Source organism: Branchiostoma floridae, chromosome 18 (genome assembly GCF_000003815.2).
Source record: "Branchiostoma floridae strain S238N-H82 chromosome 18, Bfl_VNyyK, whole genome shotgun sequence".
Taxonomy (NCBI): domain Eukaryota; kingdom Metazoa; phylum Chordata; class Leptocardii; order Amphioxiformes; family Branchiostomatidae; genus Branchiostoma; species Branchiostoma floridae.
This window is the reverse complement of record NC_049996.1, coordinates 16,493,918-16,509,984: the sequence shown is the minus strand read 5'-3', so window position 1 is coordinate 16,509,984 and position 16,067 is coordinate 16,493,918. Positions and strand designations below refer to the sequence as shown.

The 16,067-nt window shown below is 42.5% G+C and overlaps 1 protein-coding gene across 1 annotated transcript in view; it reads right to left on the bottom strand.

Annotated features, from left to right (window-relative positions):
- Window positions 1-1,091: 1,091 nt before the first annotated feature.
- The window catches only part of LOC118405498, a 73,070-nt gene continuing 58,094 nt past the window's right edge, over window positions 1,092-16,067 (bottom strand). The window contains exons 7-17 of the mRNA XM_035805001.1: window positions 9,520-9,635; window positions 9,170-9,319; window positions 8,835-9,066; window positions 8,456-8,704; window positions 7,948-8,094; window positions 6,934-7,290; window positions 6,532-6,626; window positions 5,081-6,339; window positions 4,794-4,873; window positions 3,118-3,409; window positions 1,092-2,879 (exon numbers count right to left, since the gene is read on the bottom strand). Coding sequence (XP_035660894.1) covers window positions 1,958-2,879; window positions 3,118-3,409; window positions 4,794-4,873; window positions 5,081-6,339; window positions 6,532-6,626; window positions 6,934-7,290; window positions 7,948-8,094; window positions 8,456-8,704; window positions 8,835-9,066; window positions 9,170-9,319; window positions 9,520-9,635 — 3,899 coding nt within the window. The 3' untranslated portion in view covers window positions 1,092-1,957. The remainder of the gene's footprint in view (window positions 2,880-3,117; window positions 3,410-4,793; window positions 4,874-5,080; window positions 6,340-6,531; window positions 6,627-6,933; window positions 7,291-7,947; window positions 8,095-8,455; window positions 8,705-8,834; window positions 9,067-9,169; window positions 9,320-9,519; window positions 9,636-16,067) is intronic.

Here is a 16,067-nt window from a genome sequence, read left to right as displayed (position 1 = left end):
ACACCCAAGCTTGCCCTTGTGGGGAGTTTCGCCTTGCGGTTGTCTTTATAACGACATCCTTATTGACAGAATACAATGCAAATGGCGTCGGGAATGATTTGTTTAATCTGATGTAATAGTCTGATGCTTGTACATGGACGTTGTCCGTCTGTATCCACATTAGAAAATGGTTGCAACAGCAAATTCCGCCCTTGGCACATCATTGGCAATTATTTTTCTTGTACAGAATATATACAGTGTACAGCATCATTATATCACAAGCTTTACAAAAAGCAGCATTAGCAAATGTACATATAGAGGCAAATCAGATCATACAACCTAAAGCTTCATCTTATGTACTACAAATTTCAGAAATGTTACAGTCACAAGCTTTTGAACCATGATCATAAAGATATACAAATATATAAAATCCAGTAACTCATCACACTGTTCTGCAAGATGTGACCACATCTAAGTATCTGCATTAGCCAAATGGTTACAACAGAAAATTCCATCTTTAGCATACCATTGGCAATTATCCGTCTTGAATTTACAGCAGATATACAGTGCACAGTCCCATTGTATCACACAAGCTTTACAAATTTGCATGTTACATCATGCAGAGGCAGATCAAATCATACAACCTGAGGCTACATCTGTATATACTGAAATGTTCAGCAATGTTATAGTCACAAACATCATCATAAAATATACAAATGTGTAAAATCCAATAAGTCATCACACTGTTATAGACAATTTAGATAAAGTCTGAATATACAGTATCCCGGGATTCAACTGGAATGTAGTGTGCACAACTGTGTGTAGGTTATAAGTACAGGAATCCTCAGGGCTCTTTAACATGTAGTCTTCTTCTTTCACAATAGGGAATGGATATCTAACATGCAGAAAGTTGATGTGGATACCTCCCAGATATTTATTGTTGTGCATTAAACACCACTAGTCTTGATGACGTATGGGATAGTTCACTAGTGTGCTACTCACGACAGCTTTTACAATATGCCTTGGGTGGCATTAAGCTCATCAGGTGCCAGTCTTCTGGAGGCCACGTCATAGAATTCAAACTCAGAGAAATCAACAATCACATAAAGGGCTCAAATTGAGCCAACATATGTTACATGCATAATAGGTAGAAATGTGGATAGAATCTATATTCTTCCAGGACAAAGGTTTGGAGGACATTGGTGTGTGATGTAGCCCAGTATTCTGAGTCCAAAAGCTTCTTCTTCAAACTTAAAAAAAATTGATTTAGCTACTATGATATGTTATATATTTGTGTTGAAACCTTTAACCTCCTTCCTACTAAGGTAGCAGTTTGACTCCTAATTTGCATTAGTTATGGGATAAGGCAGGGAGACATGGTTAAGTAGGATGTAGGGGTGCTTTGGTATTGTACTATAATGTAAGTGGAACAGGCCATGTACATATATAATGTAATGATTATGTCTCTGTGCATGTTGCAAACAATCATCTTATTTGCAGGTTCAGAGCAAAGCAGATAAATTGCTAAGTTTACGCATCGCAAACACTAGACAGCCTAAATGCAGTGTCAATATACGATGTAGACACATATTGTTTATGTATTGTGTATTGTATCGATGTAACACCATAATTAGACATATTAAGATAAAGGTTTACAAATACCACTTATCGTTGCTTTAACACTTGGTTTGCATTGGTAAAACATTATTGTACACCCTTGGTACACACTGAAGCAACAAAGGCCGTCCTTAGCACATTAAAGGTTAATGGAATGATACACATGTACAAAATGGTTTGTACAGAATTATGCAGTATCTACTAATGGTAGCTAGGATCACAATGTCAGAAGTACGAAATACGTCAAAATGATATCAATTAATCATTTAATAGATGCAGTTAGATACTGTATTTCGTACAGAACATGTTCATGCCCATGCCCTGAACATGCTTCACGGGGATAAACAATCCAATGCACACATTAATCTGTAACCTCCATGGGACTATCAGGAAAGATCTCGTTAAAGATGTCAGGTGCCAGGTTTTGACGCGCATGCTCTCTGATAGCAGACAGACGAACCCCGCGTTCAACAAGGCTCTGCCTGCTTCTGTCAGGGAAGAACCCCCGGGTGTGCATGAGCGCTACATTGCCGTGCGTGTCAAACCCTGGGGAGCCTGAGGAGCCGTGGAACATGGCACCTGTATGGTACATGGGTTTGCGGGGGTCTTCATGGGGAAACTCGGGGTTCCCAAAGCGGGCATGGATGATGTATCGTTGGTCCATGCCAACGATGGGACAGAAGTCAACCATCTTACTCCCACCGTGGGGATGGCCAACAACAACCACCATGTTTCTGTGGTCTTCACTTTCTGACACGTACCGCCCAAGGCTAGGTAGGCTGTCAATGACACTCGCTGCCTCATCATCGACGGACAGTTGCAGAATGGCATAGTCAAGGTCAAATTCCTGACTATGACATTTGAGGGTGGTCGCAGGAAAGCTAACTTTGTATTCTTCCGTGGGAGATACAAAGAATGTTGCAGTTAACAAACTTAAATCAGTGAACCTTTGCCAGGCTGCGTTCATTCCTGTATACACATGGTAACACGTGAGAATCTTTCTCTTACTCAACAAGAATCCAGTTCCAGACCCCCCAAGCCAGTTAATACGACACACGGATCGCTTCCAATTCTGTATCACATCATAGACAGCTGAGTCAAGGCTATAGTTGAAACTACCATTGAAGAGTTCCTCACGGAGTGTCGTCCTGTTGAGCTGTTCCCTCTCCTTGTCTGCTTTCTTGCTCACAGCTTGGACAAAGTCCAGGTTGGGGAGGGCAGCTCGCACGATGCTTGTCACTTGGCTTTGCAGCTCCTGGAGCTTTCTACTCATCAGCCGTTCCCTAAAAGTAGAAGAATGTAACTTTTACCTATGACATTACGTTGCTCGAATACAGTAATAAAGATATATCTATAAGACAATATAATGGATGTAAGTCAATCATAACTCATAACTGCACATCTATTACGGTTTTCCTTGTCATTTGTCTAGTTAGACCGGCTGAAACTTTTATGCATCAAATAATTATTACATTAGTTGCTATTTTGCTATCCTGCAAATGATAAGATCTTCAAAGTTACTTTGTGTTCAACTTCTCTGCGGTGGCATCCAATCCTGCTGTTTCCAGGGCGCTCTTCAGTCCTCCTACCGATGCTCTCGTCCCAGACAGATGTAGCCACTCCTGTAGTACTGCCAAACAGCACCGTGGACAGCTTCTCTCTGTGTCATCATGCGGCGACGATGCTGCTGCTGTGTCATCTTTGTGTTCCTGTCTGATTCGCACCAGGTTAGCATCAGACAGGCCCAGGTTTCTCCCGAGATCTTCCCACGGTGGCTCCATTTCAACAACCGTGGGGAAAAATTCTGCCACAGCTTGAGGAAAGAAGAAGGGACATCTTATAACATCGAAATCGCAAACTCCTACCCCTACCTAGGCCTGACGTTGTCCTCGTCAGGTACTTATTCCTTAGCTAAAAAGAATCTGTCTCTAAAGGCACGTAAAGCTGTATTCGGCCTCAAACCTCTCACTCTTTCAACGATGTCCCCCAAGACTCTACTTAAGCTATTCAATACGTGTATTAAGCCCATAATGTTATATGGTAGTGAGATTTGGGGTATAGACTGTGGAAAAGATAACTGCCCAGTGGAAAATATCCAAACCCGCTTTTGTAAAAATATTCTTGGCGTGCACAGGAATTCCTGTAACTCCGCATGTAGAGCAGAACTCGGAGTCTATCCAACAGGCATAGATATAGCAATCCGCATGGTTAAGTACTGGCTACGCCTTAAACAGTTAGATTACTCTACACACCCTTTACAAATAGACGCACTACTCTGTCAACAAAATGTACCTTTAAACAATCATAAGAAAACTTGGCTCCAACATGTAAAACAAATACTTGATGATAATGGTTATTCCTATCTATGGAACTATGCTCACTCTAGAATAGACAACAAACATATTTGTACATTGTTAAGGAAAAGACTGTCAGACGTGTATGTCCAAACCTTTTTCCAGCAATTGTCTAAAGATAACGGCAAACTAAGATTTTACAAACATATCAAAACCGAATATGCCATGGAAACCTATCTATACCAGAACGACGCTGACAAGAGATCCAATGTATGTAAGATAAGAATCAGTGCTCACTCACTAGAGATAGAAAAGGGTCGTTATAAAAAAGTGCCAGTTCAAGATAGATTGTGTAAATACTGTGCGACGGATGCAGTGGAAGATGAAATGCATTTTATATGTAACTGCCCCCATTATGAGGACGAAAGAAACAACCTTTTTGACACAATCAAAACATTATTTCCAACTTTTCACCAGTTAGTAGACCTCAAAAAAACTATATTTCTGTTAAAATCACAGAACCCACTAATCATTAAAGAAGTGGGACTTTTCATCAGCCACTGCCTCCAAAGAAGAAGTCAAACCTCCCAGTAAAGAAGTAGAAGCATGTACATAGATAGCTGACGCGTGTGTATTTAGAATAGACACTTGTTACTTTTCACTGTCTGTATCATTGCAATTAGCCCACGGGCATGGATTTGCAAATAAATATATTTAATTTAATTTAATTATTATATTAGTTTTCATCGATAAGACTTAGTCTACTACTTTTTGTTTTTAGGCTGCCAAATTTACTGCAGTACAATCTTGCTGCAACTCTAACAGTAATAAAGTTGATAGCTAGGGCACTTGTTCCAAATGATATTTAACATTTATAGATGTATGAATAACTTTCTTACGTACATAAGACGTCGTATCCATCTGTTGCCGCTGATGCAGTTGACATTTCCTGTTGCGTGGCTCCGCTACTTTGACCAGCATGTCTACACAGAAAAACAATTCATATGGTTGAGGCAGGTTTGCAGGTATGTAAAAATGTACAAAATCTAATATCACTTTATGTGGTATGGCACTGGGTGGTTTGTGTAACAAGAGTCCTCTAAGTCTGTTAGGACAAAGGCAAGATGGACAAACGCAATGGTGATGCTTTAAGTTCCCCTTTTTCAATCAAAAAATGCTCAGTAACTTACAAGCTTGGGAACCATTCCGCCAGGCCCATATCTTGAATGGTGGTTGTGGCAGGCGCGAAGGTTTCACAGACGACTTCTTCGTCCATGAACCATTCTGTGACACTTGTGATGGGGATGAAGCTGCTGACATCCAGCTGCCTTTCCCTGTGGTTGGCACAGCAACACTGGAGGCACCACTTGTACCTTATGCCCGGGATCCACTTGGTGATGATGTCCCTCAGGTCTTCATCCAGACCTTTCCGAACACTCGGACCATGGCTGAAGCAGGCAGACTCTTCCTTCTCTGATGACAGCAGCTCCACCTTCAGGTAGTGGCTTTCCTTGGTGATGACGAAGGTTTGCCTGGGGTTGCTGGTGATGAACCTTGCACAGCGTGCATATGCCAGTGGCTTCCGCTTGTTGTATCGGCGCGTGCTGGCGATGACAAGGCGGTGGTACACACCAACAGGGAAGAACTTCTCGTCGAAGACTACAAAAATAGGCTTGCTGCATTTTGTACCGGCTGGGCACAGTCTTCCTTTGTCCTTAACTGTGGTGAGAAGCGAGGGAACGAAGAAGGTGTTGGTCTCTGAATTTGTAGTACCTTCGCCTGCCTTAGCTTCACCCTCAGTACTGCACTTCAGGACCACATCAAACTGCTCCATCATCTTCAGCAGCTCATCTTTGTGAGCAATAAGGTCGCACCTTAGCTCCTCTTGTCGTTTCCTGGAGCTCCACACGTGCTCGATGAGGCTGTCTTCTAACACTCCTGTAGCCTCGAGCTGCTCCCATTTGCCTTTTACTTCACGATCCCGGAACTGTGGGATGGTGATGATGGTTTTCTGGATGTCCACGAACCACTGCAGGTCCAGGATCACAAAGTTGCGGAGTGCTGGGGTGTCGAAGAACAGGATGTCTCCACACAGATGGAAGAACCTCAGGATGATGACAGCATTTTCCTCTGGTGTGAATCCTTCCGGTACGCGAGAGCTGTCAGTAGCATCCATCACATCCTGGAGGCTGCAGTACTTTTTGCCCTGCTTCTCCATTTCCATGAGCTTGGACTTCAGCTCCAGCCAGCTGATTGGGATTCTCCTGCCCATGTGGTTTTGCTGTTGGGCAATCTTGAGGATATCATCTCTTAGATCTGACAATACTGGATCTTCTGGATCACGCTTGGTGTTGTCAATGGCAAAGTACCTGTCATACACGTGTTTGCCAATGGCCTTCCCCGTGAAATGATCTCTGAGTTTGTTGAAGAAGTCATTGATCTCTTCCTCCTGAAATGAAAAGGACATTATTTTCTTCATACATTTTACGTTTAAGTCTTCAGCAACAGACGAAATTATTTTTATTCCCCATGTCACTCTTACCGCACAGTAGGATAAATTCAGCCAATCAATTTTGTGAATGTATGAATTAGCAATCAGACAATTCATCCTTGCGTGTTCCCACAACAATCACAGGAGGACAGGAGGAATGTGGTCTTGGTTTACTTCCAGGTCACCGGCAGACTTGTTCGGCCTGGTGTGTGCTCTAATAGCCTCCACATGGTAGTCTGCGATATCTGAATAAATGATAGAAAAATTGAAAACGAAAAGAACACCACATAAAGTTCCGATTTTGGTCTGTGAAGCTTATAGATAGATCTTTATTTGCATGCTCCTGCCCACATGGGTTAGATGTATTGCATGGAATACTAAACACTAGATACTAATACAAGTAGCGCTACAATCAAACAGTTGGATACAAAATATCTAGAGCTATGCTATTGCTAAAACTATTGTATAAAACTTATAAAGTATAAAAATATATACATTATATATATAAACTTATAAAGTATCCTCATGTTGCATTTGCATTGGCATAGTTACCTGCTTCTGTTTCGAGTTGAAGTGCTTCTGCGCAGCTGCCAGCCCATGGCTCAAGCGGCTCACTGAGAGGTTTGGTGAGATTCATTGTGAGGATGAAGATGGCATAATGGCTGTAGAAGACATGGTGGCTGCTGTAGTAAACGTCGTGCCCAGCGAAGTCCCAGATGGACATGGCGGGATGTTCCTTGGATCCGACGAGATTGGACAAGTCATCTTTGCCAAGAACGAAACGGGTGGCAAGTGCGTAGCCCTTTGATGGACTGACTGTCTTCTCTCTCGTCGTCTCTCGTTTCCTCGCAGAATCTTCTCCTGATGATTTCGCAACCATCGGTGGATCTGTGCGGTCTCTATCTGTATCTGTTGAAAGCAGACACATTCTACATATTAGATTTCATGTAACGAAAGAAAGAAACGACGTTAAAGGGACGTTTATGGAGCATACTGTTGCCACTAACATGCACCTGTGAGAACTCTAGATCTCAGTAACGGCAATGAACGTAAAAATATCTCATTGTCATAGATAATTGTTTTCTAGTTTGTGTCGAGTGCATTGTACGGTGATTCACCTGATTCACATGCATGTGTATGTACGTAATGACAAATGCCTACTGAACACGGTTGCCGGGAAGGGAGTTTGCACCGGCCATGTAACAGACAGGTTAAAATAATGCAGAGATTCATCAATTTAAGTTTAACTTCGTGGAGAAACAGAGAAGGCTCGACATATTAAATATGGGATATTGTGAAGTACAACACGCTACAACGTTAAGACTAGGCTGTAGGAATGAAACATAACCCTCTCAGGTGACACTGTAATAATGTAGGGGCATGTAACAAAATAGGGTTAAAACGTTGAAGAGATTCACTCCATGGAAAAACAGCAAACGCTTCAGATGAGAAAGACAAGAAAGACTTACAGGGACATCGTGACATTGATATTGATAGTAGGAAAGAAACACCCAGCATACTATACTTTTCAATTAGTGTTGAAACTTCAGTAAATGATTTTGTTACCTCGATAGCTGGCTCTGGCAGGTTTGGCTTCATGGACTTCTTTCGGCATTTTCTCTACTTCTGTCTTTTTGGGGACACTTGACTCCTTTTCTTTGATCTTCTTCATCTCCATGCCAACAGCGTGAGCAAACTGGTGGTTCTTCGTTGCTAATATCAACAAATAAATATGTGTACAGTCATTTTCTGTATGATTAAATTTTTAAGTTCCAACAAAACAAACAAGATACAAACAAACCTAATTCGTACATCAACATGGTCAGTTGTATGCATTACCTTCATTACTTATTGAATATATTATTTCAGTTTGTATGACGCATTTCGGTATCTCCTGCATTATCATTAAAACAGCTCATTGTGTAACAGTCCTCTTCAATCATTACTTACTCTTTTTTATCTTGAAATCAACAGGAAGTAGGATTTTGACAGATGAGGCATGTATTTATTGGTTTTTAATTGCTTCTGCTTGACGTGGACACATCGACAGGCAAGTAGAGAAATATTTACAGACCTTCAGTTATTTTCCATTGTTCCCTCCCAGTCATGAGACACGGAGTGATCACAATGCCATCAGTGCTCTCCTCATCTCTGTTGAACTCCAGTTGAAGGAGACTGTTTTTCAAGCTGCTTTTCCCATTCCCGTGTTGCCCTACCAGGATCAGCCTGATGAAGAAGACTTCAGTGGTCCCATCTTTACAGGCCTGCTCGTAGAGAACCAACATCTCTGGACCTCCCATCTCCACTTCAGTTGGCACTGATGCTGAATTAAGATAGTCATTGTTAAGGGATGAAAAGCCACAAATTCATCGCCATCTTTGTTGGAAATAAGTATTAGCTCAGGCTATTCTATATATATTCTGTTCTCTCATCTGAGTCTAAAAGTTACTCACCACGAGGAAATCCAACTTGGCCACTCAGATTCTGCTCGGCAACCCGAGTTGACATGGCCTCCTGAGTCTCTCTGTGATGTTGCATCTGTACAAGTTTATGTTCTGCCTGTCTGAGCTTCTCTTTGGGCTGCTTTTCTTCCAGATGCGATTCACGAGATGGCCCTGCGACTGCCGACAACTTGACAGGCGGTCCATCTGCTGTATTGGGTGCCGACCGCTTAGCTGGTTGGGACTGTAAAAGTGAGATCAAAAGTTAGCTGGAACATATTGATCTCAATATAGAAAAATAGGGAGAATCCTTAACATTAAAACCAACTTATGATTAATGCCAATACCTGAATTCTGCTGAGCTTCTCTGACAGCTGACTCATGCCAGACTCACTCAGCTCCTGCTGAAGCTTGTCCATGGACGCATCCTTGTCTGTCTCCATCCACTTCGAAAGAACTTTATAGGCCTGGGAACTCGGTTTTGTGTTCCTTGCCGCCTAATAACAGAAGGGCAAACAATTATGCAGTGATCAATTAGAAGCAAGTATGCAACTTGCGGGTAACATTTTTAGTAATAAACCTTGTGACAACATTCTTCGAAAGGTGTATATATTTCTGAGAACAGGTGTTGCCCATATTTCAGACTTGTACAAAACGTTTTTACCAAGTGAAAAGGTAAAGAAACGGAAATATTTACTTGGATATTGATAATCTCGTCTGCTGTAAGTCCAAGTGCTCCGCCCAGATCTTCTACCTCACTCGGTTCAGTAACGCTTTGAGAGAAACGGTGGAAGAGTTTCCTCAGTTCTCTTTCTGTGATGGAAAATAACATTGACATGATTGACATTTACTTCATACATTTCAATCAGATTTGCATTAAACAGAGTTTGAAGTTACTTTGTTTGTATAGATTTTGCCTGAAAGCAGCCAATGCACTGACATGCACACATAATAGTGTTCATAATGCATGTAGATTTTCTCACCTGGCCTTGTGTATATTGAGCCTGAGCCATAACATAACTGCCGGCTATACAGCAACCAATAGCACATATATGGTATATAAGGTATTTACATTGCGTATTTCTAATTTCTAATAAAACTATCTTCTCCCCATACATACCTTCCGTATTCTTCAACTCCCTTCTCAGGAAGTCCATGATGGCGGCTGTGCCTTTCTTACAGACATCAGTGGAAGGGTATGTCAGGGGGTTTCCAGTGATGTTCATGTCCTTCAGTTTGGCCAATCGGCTCAGAGTCAGGGGAAGGCGGGAAATTCTGTTACGTGATAAGTCTAACTTCTCAATGTTGGACAGGTTCATAATTGTGTCCGGAACTGATGTGAACCTGTTTCCAGTGATGTGTAAGCACGTCAGCTGCTCCAGTTCCCCAACACCATCCGGTAGTGACTCCAAGCCATTCCATGACAAATCCAAGTATTGTAGGTTCTTCAGTCTGCTGATGTCTTCAGGTACAGGTGAAGGTTTGCCCTCCCCAGCATAGTTACTCATGGATAGCGTTACTAGGCCCTCCAGCTGCAGCACCTGTCTGGGGAACTCATCGAACTGACATCTGCCCATGTACATGTTTCTCAGTCCTGTGAGCTGAGGTAGCTTGTCAGGGAGACACTTGAGGGGGTTGTTTCCGAAGGAAAAGGTGCCCAGCTGAAGTAGTGAACAAACTTCTTCTAGTACCTCTTTGAATTCATTGTTGTTGATGAAGAGCACATCAAGTTGTAACCTGGAGATTCCATCAGGCAATGCTTCCAACTTATTGTACGACACGTTGATGCGCTGCAGGTTAGGTAGAGTAGTGATTGCCTGCGGCAGTTGTGTCAGTAGGTTGTGGTCAAGGTTAAGTTCCCGAAGCTTCTGTAGTTGACCTATCTCCTTGGGTATGCTCGTCAGCCTGTTGTTAGACAGGACAAGGCATTCGATATCTGTGGCGTCAAACACCTCGGCTGGAACGGAGGTCAGGCCTTTGCCGCTGAGGTCGATGGTGAGCAAGTCATCCACCACTTTTGGTTTGAGACCTAAAAAGGTTAAGAGGAAATTGCTTTGCAATGAGCATTATCACAGATGTGGATGCAGAAAAGAAGCCTTACACTCGGAACGGTACTTTAGCTTACATAAACAGCTCTCAGAACAAAGTTCAACAGAATTGAAATACACTTAGTGAGCATACTTGCACCATATGAAAATGTATTCATGAATCTAGCTTATTTAGGAAGATGATGCAAATATTTCATTGGTGCCTTGATAAATTCTTGGGCCATACAGATAAAGTATTTATTCACAATGAACGTATTCTGCTGACTTTGATTTAGTTCTTCAGTCTATGAGAACCTGGAATCAATAAAATATGTTTAAAAAACAGTTCATCAATCACAGAAATGAAATTGTTTGTAATAAAAAGACCCTGACACTAAAAATGACAGAACAAGATAAGTCTACTGTTCTATCAGAAACCATCAGCTGTGTTCAATGGAAAAGCACATCTCACCAACGTTTAGATGCTTCTATCATCGTCTGCTCGGTGGTCTTACCCTGCAAGGAATAACATTATTTTAACGCTTAGAATTTTATCCGTTATATTTAAAGCAAAGCTCGTATATAAAGCTTTGGCATGAAATGTACTGGATTGAACACAATAGTCAAGAGCCATAAGTTTTACTAGCGGGAGTATCTCGGACTTACTTTGAATAACTGGAACACCTCCAGCACATCCTCTTGTACTGCAAGCTCCTCTGCTGTCTTCTTTTCCTGCAAGTAACGTCAACACATGCCATGGCGGTATCATTGACACTTAACGTCATCATCATAGAAATTGGTGTTTGGTGTTAAATGCTATAAAACCCTTGTACTGCTGTGCCCGTATATATACGGGTTGCACATATATATATATATATATGATACCTAAATGTGCCTTTAGTATCTTTATGGTTTTAGGGCATTTCTCACTTAAATGCGGCATACCGCAGGTGGCCTATGTTTGGACACATCCTCAGGATGCCACAAGACATATCTGCACAAAAAAACCTTGAATTCGCCATTCTAGGTTCCAACATATACAAGGCACGCAAGGGAAGACATTGTGTCAACCTGCTCAGCCTGCTGAAAGCAGACCTAAAGCACAGAGGCCGAGCTTTTCCTACAACAACAGCAAAGAATCCCAGGAGCTCAGGAAGCTTGCAGGGTGCAAATCACAATCGAAAAGGATGAAGAAAACTGAATGCAGCTATAGGACTTTCCAGACTATAGATGCAGAACCCAGTGAATGATGATGGTGATACCGCAGCAAACTGCAGTAAATCTGCAGCAGCAGCACAGAATAGATCAAGTTTTACTGATCTGCTAAGTTTGTGTTAAGATGATAATCTTACATCTTAGTTTATCTGTTAGGTTTTCGAACTAAAGTCTGATGTAAAAGTATAACTACAACATCAAAATCAGAATACAAACGGTGAGTTAGAAGTCTATATAGCGATTTCACTTTCTCCACTGACATTTGATAAAGTCACTTACATAGTCCCTAATGACAGTGTTGGCTCCAGCCTTCAGCAGTACTCTGACACACTCGGGGTGTCCATTTTCTGCCGCCCGATGAAGGGGAGTCTGATTCTGTAGGTACAACAAAGTGGCGGTGGTTCACAAGATTTACATGCTAACCATGGCTTAATAAGTTTTTTTAATGTGTATCTTATATGCAAGAGATTTAGATTACTAGGTTCTGGTGCGCATACGTTGTTATGTATTACAGATAGAAATATTCCCGCCTAAATGTTCAGGCGCCATGCAATGAAATGTGAGTTCTGATATTTTCTACTGTACAGAGGGAAACATGCCTGCCGACAGTCTTTATGACCCTGGGAATAGATCTGGTATATCTCAGCACAGCTGTAGCTGTTGGGTTGTTTGCAGGACCATCCCATGCCATATGTGAGACCGTCCTTGGTCATCCATGTGACCCCATAGTGAACAAACTCACCATTTGGCCTCGTGCATTAATGTCTAATACCTAAGTCCCAAAGCGTACAACTCACTGGCAAAGGTGACTCCATTCAACGAGCGCATACTGATTGCGAACTTCCAGGGAAATCCAGCTACAACAATAATAGTTACGTATTGCCCCACTAATGTCGTAGATGAAGAAACTACAAACGAGCACTATGACAACCTTAGGAGAGCAATACAGTCTATCCCAGCACACAACCTGCTAATGCTTGTGGGAGACTTTAATGCTAGGATAGGATCTGAGGAGGCAAAGTATACTTTCCACAGCGAAACGAACAGAAATGGTAAGCTACTACTTGAGTTGTCAAGCGAGCAAGGTCTTATCATCTCCAGCACGCGTTTCCAGAAGAAGGTTTGGAAATTGTGGACTTACATGAGCCCAGGTGGAAACAGATACCAGCTGGATTACATACTGATCAGAAAGAAGTGGCAAAACAGCATGCTAAACGTGGAGGCGTATAACACATTCGCTAGTGTGGGCTCTGACCACAGAATAGTGTCAGCTCGAGTAAGGCTCAGTCTGAGGAAGAAGAAAAGTTTACCGAGGAAGAAGCAGTATGACTGGGGAGCTCTTAGGAGGAGTGAAGTTCTGCAGCAGCAATATGCTATAGAAGTACGCAACAGATTTCAACCCCTACAGGAAGAAAACGAAACAGCAACAGAGCGATATGGGAGGTTTATAGCAGCAAATGAGGGAGCTGCGGAAAAAACAATCCCAATTAAGAAAAGGGAAAAGGCAGCAAGATACTCCAGTGATCCAAGAGTGACACAGGCTAGGGATGAGGTAAATAGAAGATATGAAGTCTTCCTCGAGAACACACAGGAAAAGAATAGGCGAAACCTTAAAAGAGCCAGAAGGTGACTAGAGGAAACATATACAAAGGTCGCGGAGGAGGATCTCTTACAAAAGATCAAAGAGATAGAAAGGGCACATGAGAACAGCAAGCATGGGCAGAGCTGGAAGCTGATAAATGAGATAACAAACAGGGAAGCGACAAAAAAATGTCAGCTGGAAGGAAACTCACAAGAAGAGAGAGTACAGAGCTGGTACAATCACTTTAAAAACCTCCTTGGTAATCCCCCAGAAATAACATGTGAGGACGAGGGAAGTTCCAACTATTTTGGGAGATCTTGGTATAAAGATAGGCCCTTTTGACAGTGACGAATATGAAATGGCAAGGAAATCACTGGTGGAAGGAAAAAGTAGTGGTGAGGATGGAATACCACCTGAGGTGTTGAAGAGATGTAAAGATCTGGACGAGATTATCCTTGATTTCTGCAACAGGACATTGCTTGGAGGGAAAAAGCCAGCGCAATGGAGCACTCTAAATGTTGTACCAATACCCAAATCTGAGAATCTCAGACTTACAGAGAATTACCGTGGCATTAGCTTGAGCTCTATTGTTGCCAAGACATACAATATATAGAATGATCCTCAACAGAATAAGACCAGTACTGGATAAACACCTGAGGCGGAACCAAAACGGGTTCAGAGTGGGGAGGTCTACGGTAGGGCACATTCTTCTAATTCGTAGGCTTATTGAAGGCATCAAGACATATAATTTAACTGCAATAATTACATTTATAGACTTCAAGAAGGCCTTTGATACGATTCACAGAGGTAAGATGCTAAAGATTCTCAGGGCATATGGTATACCTGATCAGCTAGTGGACGCCATAGCCAGCATGTACCAGGACTCTAAGGCAAAAGTGATCTCCCCTGATGGTGAAACAGCTATTTGAGTTGTATGCTGGAGTGCTGCAAGGGGACACACTCGCCCCATATCTGTTTCTGATTGTCCTTGACTATGCACTCAGGACGGCTATAGAAGGTAGGGAGGAAGAACTTGGTCTGCAAGTGGAGAGGAGGAGAAGTAGAAGGATTGGCCCAAAAGTAGTGACTGACATGGATTTCGCGGATGACATAGCGCTGCTATCAGAGGCTATCCAGCAAGCACAGGAACTGCTTGGGTGTGTAGAGAGTTCAGTGGGCAAGGTTGGACTCCGCATGAATGCTGGGAAAACTAAGTACATGGCCTTCAACATCCCACCCCCATACTGCCTCAAAACAGGTGATGGGTGTACCCTAGAGGAGGTAAAGGATTTTAAATACCTGGGGTCCAGAATGGAAAGTTTAGCAAAGGACATAACAGCAAGAAAGGCAGCAGCCTGGCTTGCTTGCAACATGTTAAAGAAGATCTGGAGATCTAAACTCTCACGTGAGCTAAAAGTGAGGCTCTTCCTATCGACTGTGGAATCAGTACTCTTGTATGGGTGCGAGTCGTGGACACATACTACCAAGCTGGAAAAGCAGTTGGGCGGCTGTTATACGAGGTAACTAAGAACTGCTCTCAACGTCCACTGGTCACAACACATCACTAACAAAGTCTTGTATGCTGGCATACCAAAACTGTCCGATAAGATTCGAACTAGAAGATTAAAGCTTGCGGGACACTGCCTTACGAGCAAAGAAATAGTTGCTGACCTGGTACTATGGACATCCAGGCATGGAAAGAGGAGGCCAGGTAGGCCAACATATATAGACCTGCTCAAAAAAGACACTGGCCTTGAGGTTGACAATCTACATCAAGTAATGACTGACAGAGACTTATGGGCTGCCATCACAACTCGAGGCCAGAAGGACTCGCCTTAAGCAAGTAAGCATTAATGTCCGCTCTTGCTGTAAGTAAAGCCTGTACAGTTCTTGTCTGTCCGTCCCAAGCTGCATTGTGGAGAGGTGTACCTCTCTGCATAGTGAACATAGCAATTGTTAATATGATGCATGCTTTCCGTCCATGTGCCCCTTCCTGGTTGCAAGGTTGGTATGAGTCCTTGTGTACATATATGTAGGGAACATGAATAAATCTATATAGCTAAATCTCACATTAAACATGTGTTACAAAAGTCCTCACATGACTCCAAAACAAACCCAGGACCGTTAAAGCTGGACCGACACAGATAAACTCTTGCCAATGCAATACAACATTTACTCGTGAGGGAAGCCTGTATAGTTCCTGTAACTTAAGCGGGTTATTGTAACTTAGGCGATTGATATGCAAATTGCCAAGATGGCTGGCTTCTTTTGAGCTCTTCACTTGCCCTCAGACAATCCTGTTTCCCTGCGCAATCCTGCCCCATCCTGAGTCTACCTTGTCAGCAAAGGGCTTGAGAAAGGTTCGTCTTTACACACTTTTCTCTATTTTCGCCGGGAAACTTTTCTTTCTGAGCTCCCCCA